Below are 13,710 nucleotides of genomic sequence, written 5' to 3'. Positions count from 1 at the left end.
CAAAAGCAAATTGAAGTAGCAATCATTACCATTATTATTATTACTCGACCACCTCTTTCCCTTGTTCCTGAAACTACAATAAAATGCAGCCCTGGGAAAAATATGAGAAGTTCTTTTCACAAGAAAGAGGACTCTTACCTCCTTTCCTATCTCCTTGAAATTCTCTGTGATGTCGTTTTCTTGGTCGTTTATGTTTTAATAAGCGGCCGAGAAATGCGACACTCGCTCAAAAGCCATTAGAAAACGTCGCAGTCTCTCGATATCATCCCGCGCTCGTAATTAGATCAAGGTATATCCCCCCTCTCTCTCGCTCGCTTCCACCATCGCTAGGAAGAGCCCCCTTAAAGGGCCTACAGGCCCCTACTGGCAACAATTATGATATAAAGTGAAAACGAGGAGGAAAAGCCCCGAGATTGTCTTCTCTCTCTACCTTCAAGCCTCTTCCTCCTCATTTAAAGACATACAAACACATATTTGTTTGTCCGTTGCTCGCAACAAAACGTATTTGCCTTCCACGGGAGGAATTTCCGAATATGTTATAAACTTAATTAAAACGAGCCGCAATTTTCTAACTTGAAAAGGGACGGAATGAGATATTAAACACTACGAATGTTTATAAGCAATATTCTGTCAAGCAGAATAGGTATTTTATGCATTTTTACTGTACGTTCTTTTTCATATAGACGCTACGGGGGTCAAAGTCGAAAGAATAAGTACAGTGAAACTTGGTTATAACGGCATCGGAGATTCCACAAAAGTTTGTCGTTATAACCGAGGTTGATTCATATAGATCAGTAATTCTTAACCTAAGGTGCCCGCACTACTGGAGAGCATTTTTGAGAATGCAAAATGTAAAAAAAAATACATGTTCACTGAAAACATTGCTGCAAACATTGAAAGATTATTAATTTTTAAATTAATGAAAGAAATAATTTCGGAATTGACAAATAATTTTAGAATTAGTGAAAAAAAATAGCATAAAATAAATGAAGAATTTTGTAATTTGTGATATTACACAATTAATAAATGAATAATTCCACAATTTTTAAAAAGAAATGATTAAAAGACACATTGACAACAAAATAATTTCAAACTTACTAAAATAAAAAATTTAAAATAATTTAAAGTAATTTCATATGAAAATTACTTTAAATAGCTCGGGGATCCACGATGTTCTCAAGTCAGCCACCCACCTCGTTGGGCAGTTTGCCTGTTGTGGCGTTGTATTTGTATTTAACAAATCAGTAGTTAATCAAAAACTATTCCAGAATTGATCAAAAAAGTGATTTCAGAAGTATCAAAATTGGTAAATAATGGAAAATAATTTCAGAATATAAGCAAAAGGAAATAATCCATTATTTTTGCCCCAATACAACTCGGATCACAGTAAATAACATGAATAAGCCCTTGTAAATGTATGCGTGGATTCTTCTTACAATTACAAATACCTCAGTATGAGTTTGCGGTCCGCGGGCTTTTTGTGTACTTTCAATCCAGCCCTCGGTGTCGGAAATTTTGAAGACCCCCCTGACTTGAAATATTTCGCGGTTTTTTTACATTCGTATGTAATGTTATTGGCATGTTGTGCTTAGATTTGATGCTGTCGTAAGTATATAAATGAGGAAAAAACGTCAAAAAATGTAATCAAGTGCCAAAGAAACAATTGTACATCGTTGTTACCGCTAGAATCAATTAGTGAGGAGCTATCTATTGAATCTCTTTTCCCAAATTTCAATTAAAAAAAAAATACCGTAGTACCTTCTTGTTTAGTTTAGTTTTTAATTAACTAGAAAAAGAACTGGAATTAAATATTAGCTATATAGCCGAAAAGGGAACTAAATAACAAGTAAAAGAGTTTACAGAAATTAATTAATATGGATATTTAATGCAATTAATTAATATGGATATTTAATGCAATTAATTAATATGATATTTAATGCAATTAATTAATATGGATATTTTAAGCAATTAATTACACGGTAAACTGAATTTACTAACAGATAGAAAACACATTATTCAAGGGGCTGCGGGAAGATTAGTCGTATTGCACTCTGGGTGCGGGATTAAAAAAATTGGTTAAGAATTACTGATTTATACTCTATGGAGCCGAAATCCAAAGCATAAGTAGAGTCAAACTCGGAGAAACGATATCAAAGGTTGCACAATATGTTGTCATTATGATCGAGCCGTCGTTGCAACCGAGGTCGGCGTTTTAAGAAATTTTTTTTACAAAAAATATAAGCAAAGGCAAATCAGATTGTCTATTGTGCATAAAGTTTTTATTTCTTTCTGATTAGGTTGACCATATTAGATCGAAAAAATAGGGGAATTAAGATCATTAATACAGCACTTCACAATTTTTGCCAAACTTGTTGCAAATGTCAGTGAATTTGTCAAATATTGCTCATAAATAATCCGAATAATCAAAGCTACAGTGAGTGTGCTAAAAAGTATTTCATGAAAAAAAATGAATTTGGTGAGATGAATTTTTATAGTGATATCCATTATCCTCTTCAAACCTAAGCCGAAACTGTCAATTAATTTTTTTTGTGTTCATTGTATGTCAAACTGTCTTTTAAATAATTTTTTGATTAATTAATTAATTAGAGTCGATATATTTACTGGGACCGTTTGAGTTTACCTCAAGTCTGGAAAACTAGAAAAAATTATCATTAAAACAATTAAAAACCGTTAAAAATGTAGGTACTCATACGTGTACCTAGGGAGCGAAGAGGATATAACACAATTTATAAATTATGCAAATTACCTTTATTCCTGATTCTAGTAAAGAATAGAAATTAAAGCTGGGTTTGTTGAAAAAAGCGGGACATTTTTATAAGAGAAAAGGTCGGGGGAAGGGAAAAATACGGAAATGTTTAATATAGTGACCATGACAATGACCACGTTGGAGCGTCAAGCATGTAATACCATATCTATTGTTTCTTTTTTTTTTAATGTTAGGGTATAGATAGAACAAAAGACGAATATATTCCTCTAATGTAATCAGCCCTAATCTTAGGAATTTCTAAGGAAAACGTCGTTGAGACGAAAACAAAAGTAATGAAATATTTTCGCTATATGCGAGTTGGTTTCTTACGTTATACGCAAAGTCTTCAACATTAGTCTCTATAGGAATCAATCTGGCCGGCAATTATTGGTTGACTTTATAGCAGAGGTGTCATTACAACCGAGGTCGTTTTGACCGAGTTTGATATTATTTTGTTTAGCAAATTGGCATTTCTTACCTTTATTGACGTTCTTTTTTCATGCAGATGTCACGGTAAACGCCTGAAGACTGGTAAAACCTAAGCTTTACGAAGGTGAGTTGGTAAAAGCCCGAAATTTGATTTGCTACCGTTTCCATTCCGGACATTCTCCAACTCAAAACCCGTTTTTAATGAATCAATTGACCATCTTGAACTTATCAGCTCCTGCCACTTATAAATTTATCAATTTATTATAATAATTATGATGAATTAATAATTAACAAATTAACTAATCAAGTAGCATGAACTTATTAGTTTCTGATGCTAGCTAAATAAGTGATAATTATAACCTTATAATTAATTATTTGATTAAAGTTCATACTAAAAACACGTTTTTAATGAAGGTCAATTATATCATTTTAATTATTAATTAATTAATAAGCAACAGAAACCGTTCATGATGGTTAATTGATTCATTAAAAATGGATTCTAACAATTGCAGTAAATTACTTAATTAATGATTGCTTAATTAGCGTCAGGAACCAATAAGATCACGGTGGTTAATGAATTCATTTGTTAATTATTAAATAATTATAATTATTAAAGATTTATAATCCTTGATTAATTAATAAGTTTCAGGAGCATGATGGTTCTTATAAAACGAGCTTTGTCTTGGTAAAATCCCAAAATGAAAACGTTTACAATCGAATTTCGTGCTCTTACCAACTCACCTTGGTAAAACCTTTCGGGCTTTTACCGTAACATGGATACTACGGAGCCAAAGTCGAAATAATTCCGAGAAGTGTACATAAAATTTGTTTTTCACCAAATGAAATGTTCCTCTCCCATGCGATTCATATTCCTATAAAAAAAATTCCTCCGCGTTTAATTTTTCAATCCTTCCCTAAATCATTCAGAAAAACGCATAATGAAGTATGGATTTGGTATCCAACAACAATCGGTACGAATTGCGTAGGTGCTTAAAAATTCTATTTAATCCGATCAAGTTGAAGTCTACCCAATCTCGGATTTCCTTTCAATTTCACCAGAGAATTTCTTTTCTACATACACTCGTATAATTGAAAAAAAGGAGTATTTCTGTCCTGAAATAATCGATATTTGCCATAAAACGGTACTGAAAATTAATACAATTGTAATAAGCTCGAATTTCAAATGTCTTTCTTTTTCTTTCTAATGCAATCAATTTTATCTGTACATTTAATAAATGGTAATTTTTCTTTTTTCCTACATCATGAGCCATTTTTTTCTACCATGATATTTCAAATAAATCATGTAGGTACATATTGATTTGAATATTTTCGTGTATGTATACTACATACACGAAAATATTCGGCCACCTCGTTGGGTATTTTGCCTGTTGTGGCGTTGTATTTGTACATTCGACGATCGTTATAACGACCCCACGTTATAGCGACCATTCCATTACAACGACCGGTAGAATAATACCGAAACGTTTTCATATAACGACTACCATATATCGTTTCCTTTCGATATAACGACCTTCCCAATGTAACGTCCGTTTACGACGGGTAGAAAGGGTCGTTATATATCTAGCGTCGACTGTAATAACACGCTAGGCTCTCGGTAATATCAGTATTGGATGCTAGATTCCCGTGAATGTATAACAAGGGTTTTCAGCCTTTTTTTAGTCGCGACCTAGAATTGACAACACGATCAACTTCGCGACTCATCGATCTATTTTTAATAAAAAATTATTATTAAATAATCAATTAGATTAGCAAATAGTTTAGCTTTTGGAATTAGTGAAAACACCCCATGGGCTTAGCGCCCGAGTAGCGTGGTGGTAAGATTCTCGTAAATGTCCGTAAAGGTTGCCATAAAGTTCCAGGTTCGAACCCGGTTAAGAATATAGATAGCAAGAAATTTCTCAAACGAGCTTGAGGCGGCCAATGATAGATGGCACCTTCATTTCCAACCCATTTCGTTAATGGCAGTAAATTGCAGTATAGCGATATGGCCGAAGTTGGTGTGAAGTGAAGCAGTCCATGGGATTCATACCAGGTGCGAATCCAAGGACACCAAATTATTGAAAGTTTCATTACTTCTGAATTTTAATAAATTTCGAAATTATGTTCTCATTGATTTCTATTTACTTTTCATTAATTTCAAATTCTCATCAATTCTTAATAAAAAAAAAAAATTTAGCGTTTTCATATTTTTTAGCACTCTAAAATAATGTTAAATTACGTTTCGGGTGCCATATATTTCAAAAATAATAAGATAAATATAAACATAAAGAGCAATTATGAGGATAAAAATATTACCTTCGTTGCTGATATTCAACGTCAACGTTATCTCTTCTACATCTTCAGGAACGTTTAATTCCAATAAAGGTACAGCTGTGCGCACGATGTATGGGGTGTCGGAATCTTGTCTGGGAATTATCCACAAATAAAGAAATCCCGAAGGAGCTAAAACACCTAATTCAAATATAAAAAATTACAAACATAGGTCAAGGTTAATATAATTTGCCGAAATGCTAAAAAAAAACACAAAGAAATTAAAGATAAAAGAAACAAAAGTTACATTTTATTTTAAATCCTGAATTCAATATTTGGGTGAATATGATTTCATTATTGTAACCACAGTAATTACAAATAGCGTTTTTATTCGTAGGTGCAGTACCTGTAAATAATCACTTCTTTTTTAAATACTTTCAGCAGTTGAAAATATAGTTTTGAGATTAGAGCACATTGTTTAAAAAGAAGGAAGACATATTGAGTCGTTTCAGTGCTAAATATTAAATATTTATAAGTGTAAGCATATTCGGTATTAATATGTGGGCTTCAGCGCCACCTATCGACAGTTTTTTGTATTTTTTAAATAAACGACAAGCCCATCATTTGACTAATCTGTTGTACAAATTTCGAGAAGTTTTTACAAACCTGCTCAAATTTGCAGCAGTAGAACGCGAATTTGGAGCATTAAAAACACTCCAGAACTCTCGATTGGGAAACTTGTTTCTCGTTGACCCTGTATATTGATCATTTACTGCTTCCGATGAGTTTTATTTATCTATAACCAATCACAATTTAAAAATGTTTAGATACATTTTTCAAAGTAAACATTAAAGATCTAAAAGAAAAACAAATGAAAAATGAATTGCACACATTTTCATTACAATGCAGAATCCTTCCTTTAAAGAGAGAGAGAGAAATATATTTTCCAAGTATTATTTTTTTTTCTGCACTATTACACATGTTATAGTGGATGATTTTTAACATACCATACTCTCAAAAAGGCTACTAAAATATCTGGGTGATATTTAATAATATCTTGATATTTAAATATTTTGACCTATCATGCCATGATTAATTGCTAACATTTCAATAGCCTCTCAAAAATCGCATTCTTCAATCCATTATTCCAAAATGTAACTCCAAATGCATTTCTATCTCATTTTCATTATAATTCATTTTCTATATTGTATTTAAACACAGTCAACGAAAATTATCGATATTAATCCTGGTTTATGCAAAAAAAAAACACATTTTAGCACAGTTTTACTTGAAGTAATTTTACAAGCAAAAAATATATAAGAGAATATATTTTTCGATGGAGCTGAAAAGTAATTTCAACGTGTCAAGAAGCATAAAAAAAACAAAACCATTAATAAGATCCTTTTTTTTGGAATTCTAAAAAACATCTTATCAAGAAGATATTATAAAAAGAAAATCATTTATCATGGGAAATCTCTCATGTATTTTCAAAAGAATTTCTGATAAAATCCTGTTATTAAAACATTAAAAAAAAGATATTTGTGTCACACGTAGGAAAAAAAAAATGAAAAAAAAAATTAGTTGTATGATTTCTTTACAGAAAACAGAGAGAGAAATGTTTTAGCGGCGTGTCTAGAATATTAAAAACAAGATTCAATGCTCGACACGGAATCAAAAGCTCACACAAACACTTTTAAATCTTCACCCTTTTCTCTTTTTTTTTCGTATAAAAAATAAATAAAAAATATCCGAGAATTACCAGAGAAAAGCAAAGGTATCAGAAATAGAAAATAAAAACCAAAAAAAAAAAGAGAAAACCACAAAATAGAATAGAATTTGAAAGAGAGGAAAAAATTAACGCGTTTTTCGTATCGTAAATCATATCTGCTAAAATACAGCAATTTGCGGGGGGGAAAAGCCAGATGACATTTGGAAGCCTTTTGCGATCTTATTATTTTTCTCGTGGAATTAAATTACAACCGCATACATTTGCCCTTTTCTCTTTCTCCCATAAGATTAACTTTACACCTGATGCTGTTGGAATTCAACGAGCTCATTCGTTTTCTATAACATCCACTATTTAAATACTTCTTTTAATTTTTTATTCAAAATTTTTTTTTATAATTATCTGATTTTTTTTAGGATTTTGAGATTAAATTTTTTTTTTTCTGAATGTTGAGAGTAAGTATTTCACCATTCTTTTTCGTTCGAATTTTTTATATATATAATATAAAAACGATTTTTCAAGTATTCCAAATTATTTTTTAATGTTTTAATGATTTTTTTTTCTGATTTTACATATTGATGCGATTGTATTAAAGTGATTAGTGTTGGTTTGAAAATATGTGTAAAAGTGACTTATTTAGTTTTAATTACGGAAGAAATGTAAAAAAAACTGAAAGGATTTGAATAGTCATTTGGAAAATGATCATAATTCTTTCTCAATTTCTGATTTCGTTTTACACTGATGGGTTTTCGATGAGACTTGATACTGTCGGATTAATGTTATCACATTTTCATTTGTTTTATTCATTTTTCTATTTGGTGAAAAAATGTTATGGTAGAAAAGATATTTTTAATTAACCTTATATAATATTCAGAATAATTTTCATGATATTCACAGAATTGAGTAAACAATAAACAAACATTACCTATAATCTATTTTCTAAATTATTAGAAGAAAGGTATTGCATTTTTTCTGATAAAATTGGTGATATGGTAATAAATATTTTATATTCTATCTTGAACTGAATTTATCATTCCTGTTGATTGTGCATCAATAGTTTTTAAGAGAATTGATAATTTGCTTTTCATCCTCATTTTCATTAATTTTGCATTAAGTTGCTATTGGATCATTTTATCATTGACAAATTATTTTATATTTTACTATTTTTACATATACAGTGAAGTCTACATATAATATATTAACTTTTACCAGTAAAAAAAAATTCATTTTAGAAAAATAAATATTCATATTTTCACACACGCACACACTGCCCTGGTGTGTACTTGCAAAAAATATGTCTGCGTATCGGTAAAAATCTCGTTTTTGAATAGCAAAATCATTTACAGAGAAATTCGATATACTCGTAAGAACTACACTGGAATACACTGCAACCCATGGCCCGCGGGCCACATTGATTTTACGGCAAACTCAAAAATATAGTGACCGATATTGTGGAGAATAGAATTTATATCGATATGCATAGTTTAAAAAATATTATAATTTCACACCCCATGTTGTTCCCTTTTTTGCTGCGTATTGGTTTAAAACAAACATTTTATTTTGGAAATTATAAAATATAGTTTTCCTTGCATTCAATAGGTGACAGATTTAACGTGATTTTTCATATTTGTAATAGCAATGTTTAAATATGGATTATTACGGTTCCGTAAATCGGCTATTATTGTATATACCAGGTGAATTAACTAGGTGACTTATTATAGACGCCAACAGAAAGGAAAACTATAATTAGCGGACAGACTAATTTTAGGTTTTTAATTGGTGACCACATTTCTTTTGAATTTTCTTGTTTCTTTTAATATTTCGGTTGCTTAATTTTTTTTTTCACTTTCGATATTTTTCATGCAAATAAATCAATTCATTTTTTTCAAATTTTTTCAAGTAAATTCAGCGATAATATTTTTCGGGCATGAAAATATATATATTTGTTTGGCATGGATATTGGCACGTAAATATATTCCATATTGATTCGGGCATCTATTACTTTAAGTTACGTGCCCGGTCCGGCATCTACATTTTTGGAGATTTGTCCTGCCCTGCTGTGTACATGCAACAAACTTCCATATAACAAATTTTTACTGGAACGCAGACATTTTCGTAAATTTATTCTGAAAATTATTTATGTCTCTAGCATCGGCTGCATTTTATTTGCATCGATGCATATGTTATTTTTGTTTTGAAAACACAAACCCAAAATAAATATTTTCTAATTCACCGCCAACGTTTTCCCCCTCCTATACAACAAGATCAGTGAATACCAGATAAAAAAATGACGAAGAACCTACATTTTCAAAGAAAAATTTCAAAGCCCATACTTTGAAATTTTGTCCATTTTTTTCTCTTTTTTTTCAAAATTAAAGAAAAAGTTCATTGAAAACTAATAAGATACTTTTTTCGAAAACAAAATTAATAAAACTATCAAAAATTTTTATTTAGTTTCATTTAATTTTTTTTCTCAATTTATTCAAATCTTTTTTCCAATTGGAAATTTGAGAAAAAATAGTGCATATTCAAAAAAATATTAGTCAATAATTTTTTCAACTTTAATTACTGTCTGAATAGTTCATTTTTTCCACTCGATAAATGTTTTAAAACATTCAAAGGCTTTTTTATGAGTTTTTTTTTTAAAAATCCACTCTTTATATTTAATTCAAAAAATATTTGAGAACATAGAGAAGAAATTTTAATAAAAAAAATTGAAATTAAGGCATTAAGATCCTTGCTCATTAAGTATTTCAGATTCAAATACGAACAATTTTCGCCTTGTTAATTTTTCATGACTTTCCTGGACAAAAATTCTATTTATTTCCAGGTTATAATCCTATTTAATCTATGAAAATTGGCTTCGAAAAAGAAGGAAAACAAAATTATAAAAAAAGCCAAATAACTGAAGATACGAAAAAAAAATGCATACATTTGTACAGAAATTGATCGTTGCGGCTTCAATCACTCGTTAAGCATGAATTTTGAACCATGAAAAAAATTGTTTTTTTTCCTTCGATAATTTAAATGAATATTTCTCAGTTGAACTAAACCAACTATTATTTTTCAACGATTCAGTTTCTTAAATTGGCATAAAAAGAAAAAGTATTGAATAGTTTTTATCATAAGATTCGAGGTTACTAGTTGAATAAATCATGATTCATATACGTACAAAAAAGGGTACGAAATTAAGTGATGGTATATTGAAAGATATTGAGTTCAGAGAATGGTGTGAATTAAAGTATTTTATGTAGATATTCTTCGAGAATATGTGTGATTCTATGAGTGAATCCCACGAAATCGGCTTGAATTGTATCCCCAGCCGTTTACATTAAATATATCTGACACACACACACAACTTTCTTTTCCGTCACTTTTTATTTATATTCTAGTTTCTGAGAAGACACCACTCCGTGTTTAATTTTTCATCAATAGATTTTTTTAATTTGCTTGAACAAATTTCCATTTGATGAAAATTGTTTGTTCGGGTTCGAAGACCGTCGTCCGTTTGAGTTAGTTCTCAACGTTTCCCCAACACTAGTGGTTGGCATCATCGGAAGAATTTATAAAATTGGATCAAAAGTCTAGTAACCACGAAAACCTTATCAAATTGTCATTTCTTAAGGAAAAATGTCCTCCTTGCTGTTCCCTGAGCATTTTTCAAATTTTAAAATGATGATTTTCTATCTTAAAACAAAAATATATTCTTTTTGACAATAAGATCTATTTTCAGGATCAGCAGACTTTCATATTTCATCTTTTTTTAAAATTTTAAATATTTTCTATCGATAGTTTATAGAGAAATGAAAATTTTCCCCAGCTTTGTTTTCATATTCGTGGTATGCCGGAAACATTGGTTAAAGTCTTACAATGCTAGTTGCCACCTATCAAATATTGAGAAGGTTACGAAGAATGTAGCCATCACTTGAAGCTGTTTTTAAATAAACTAAAATTGTAAATTACTTCACAAATTAGGTTTATTCAGAAAAAAAAAATAGAGTGCTTTTATTAGATGTCTTTCTACATCAGAACCTTTTTCTTGTCGCGAGCACTGCCGGTACCCATGGCCCCCACAAGGAGTGGGCTGGCAAGGCTCTAGCCCTGGAGTCCGGGATGATTTTCATTATTTTTTGGTTTTTCACGCTATAAATCCACCATAAAAGGGCCCGTGAAAGTCTGGTCGGGGGGGCCCGCAAAAGATCCCAACCTAGGGCTCTACTCCAGGATGTGGGGGCCATGCCGGTACCCATCGTCGAAAGAAGAGCACCTTAGCGACAAGTTTAACATACGTGACGTGTGTCTGAAATCAGGATGACCGTAATCCTTGAATGCAATTTGTACAGGATGTTCAATTGGGACGTTGATCAACTGATCGCGAATACGGAATCTGATATGAGCATCGAGCACTCCGGATGCTTCAGAAAGCTCTGTGGTGCTTGCGAGCAACAGATTGAAGATGATACAAGATGAAAGACTGGTTATTCGTGGAGATGAAGATTACAAGGAAGAAAATTCATCATTGCCCCCACGGGGACTCGAACCTCGGTCTCTCGCTTGCCGGACGTGTGCTCTACCTTGAAGCGCATCTTAGATTGAAGATGCCTGTTCTACAGGCTATTTTTGTGAGAAAATAAACGGGAAATGTTCCGTTTTGATAGGAAATTAGTGGAAATGCTGCCTTTTGATTAAAATTCGAGCTGGCCAAGTCTGAAAAATTGGAAATTTCCACGCCGCCTGTTGATTCCAGAAGGTTTTAACTAGCCCAGGAAGGTATCCTTGCTGTCTTCTCGTCATTAACAAAAGAAAGACGATCATTCTATAGTGGAACCTCCCATAGCAGCCACCTGCACTGACGGACACAGTTTTAAATTATATCGACGGGACTCAATGTATCTTACTATTCATTAACGGACACGTCTCTTTAGCGGACAAAATTTTCGGTCCCGTGGGCTTCCGTTATCGAAAGTTGAAAAATACCGAAGTGTACGAAAAAGGTGGATATGCTGCTCCCTATTGATAGAAATTACCAACTGTACATTGTAATTTCTACCAAAAATATTCCCGTTTGAATAATTCCGGTTGCATAATCTGACTGAACTTATCCCAAAGAATCATGAACAGGTAAAAAGTGTATTTCGGAAAAAAGTGGAAATGTTCTCTTTTGTGTGAAAATAAGCTCCTCAATTATGTACTTTTTTTTGGAACATTGCCAAATGACTATCATCTTGAATATAGGAGTAAATAATATAATCACCTTCTGAACACAAGTAGGAAGAAGTCTTCCAGATAATTGCATAAATAACGTAGTACCAGCTAAAACCTCCAGGGATGAAAACACCGAGAACTCGGGTGGAATTAAATTCCATCGCAAACTGGCTAGAGCGAATTCAGTTGTGTATAGTCAAAGTTGGTCGTGGTGAAACCCATGGGTGGAGCTCAACAGCTCGGGGACACAGACACACGTGCATACACCGACGGCCATCAATCTTCGAAGAGAGTGGGATGCGGATTTCAGAGTATCACTCGACAAACGCCGACGACAAGGCGAGAAATTCCAGTGTCACAGGCATTTATGGGGGGATTGTGTGTGTGTCGAGGTGCTGTGCATGGTAGGTGCAGGCGATGACGGCGATACCTCAAAAGCCAGTTACCCAGAGCGGAAACTCATCGCGCTTTTCGCACTCATCCCATCGCATGCCCTGTGCACACACTCACACACACAACACATCCTTTCCTCTTGTCTTTATTCAATAGCAGCATAGTGTGAAGCACGCAGGGCCACTTTCCTCGCCACGGTCAGCAGCGAAAGTGCAAATTTAATTATGCTAATTAATTCCGATAGACGAAGCTCCTTAGTCAGTTATGCGATGAGAAATAATGAATTGAGCCCTTGAGTGCTCTGTGGAAAGAGACTCTCACGGTTTGTGTGTGTGTGAGTGGAGTGGTGATGAAGAGGCTCAAAGCTGAGAGTGAGCGAGAGAGAGTTTTGGTGAAATGTTTGCGAGCGCGAGCTTCGACTTCGAGAGGCTCAGTGTCATACAGGTTTGTAGCCAGTTGGTAAGATAAGCTTCATCATAGTGACATTGACATGCTCTGCTTTAAGATCCCCTCTCCTATGAAATGAGTTGCCATCGCTGCATCAACAATGATGAAAACACCGACGCGGCGATGTGTCATCATCGTTGCGATTCGATGGTAGCCATCGTGCGTGCGTGCGAGTGTGTGTGTGACAGCAATTATAATGAACTTAAATATTTTAGTCTACTAATAAGCTCATTGCTGTGTCGTCAGTCAGGGAAACGAGCGAAAGAGGAGAACGTGGTGACCATATACCCTAGCAATTTCTGGTGTAATTTGACGCATTATTTTTTCACCAACTTACCCAGTTATCGAAGGAAAATTAATTTAAAAATTATTTTTTTTATCATACAGGATTATACATACAGGGTGTCCCGAAAATTCGTAAATAGTTTAAAAATTCATAGGAAATTGAAGGAATTGGTGTGGAGGGTCATTC

At 32.8% G+C, this 13,710-nt stretch overlaps 1 protein-coding gene across 1 annotated transcript in view; it reads right to left on the bottom strand.

Moving 5' to 3' along the window:
- Positions 1–13,710, bottom strand: part of LOC149067449 (uncharacterized) — a 369,309-nt gene that overhangs the window by 178,054 nt on the left and 177,545 nt on the right. Inside the window, exon 9 of the mRNA XM_089252608.1 lies at positions 5,513–5,668. Within this exon, the coding sequence (XP_089108734.1) occupies positions 5,513–5,668 (156 nt within the window). The remainder of the gene's footprint in view (positions 1–5,512; positions 5,669–13,710) is intronic.

The sequence above is a fragment of the Pholcus phalangioides genome, unplaced genomic scaffold, assembly GCF_987345545.1.
Source record: "Pholcus phalangioides strain wild (caught in Gottingen) unplaced genomic scaffold, Ppha-v1.0 ptg000030l_1, whole genome shotgun sequence".
NCBI lineage: Eukaryota > Metazoa > Arthropoda > Arachnida > Araneae > Pholcidae > Pholcus > Pholcus phalangioides.
This window is presented reverse-complemented; position numbering and strand designations above follow the sequence as displayed.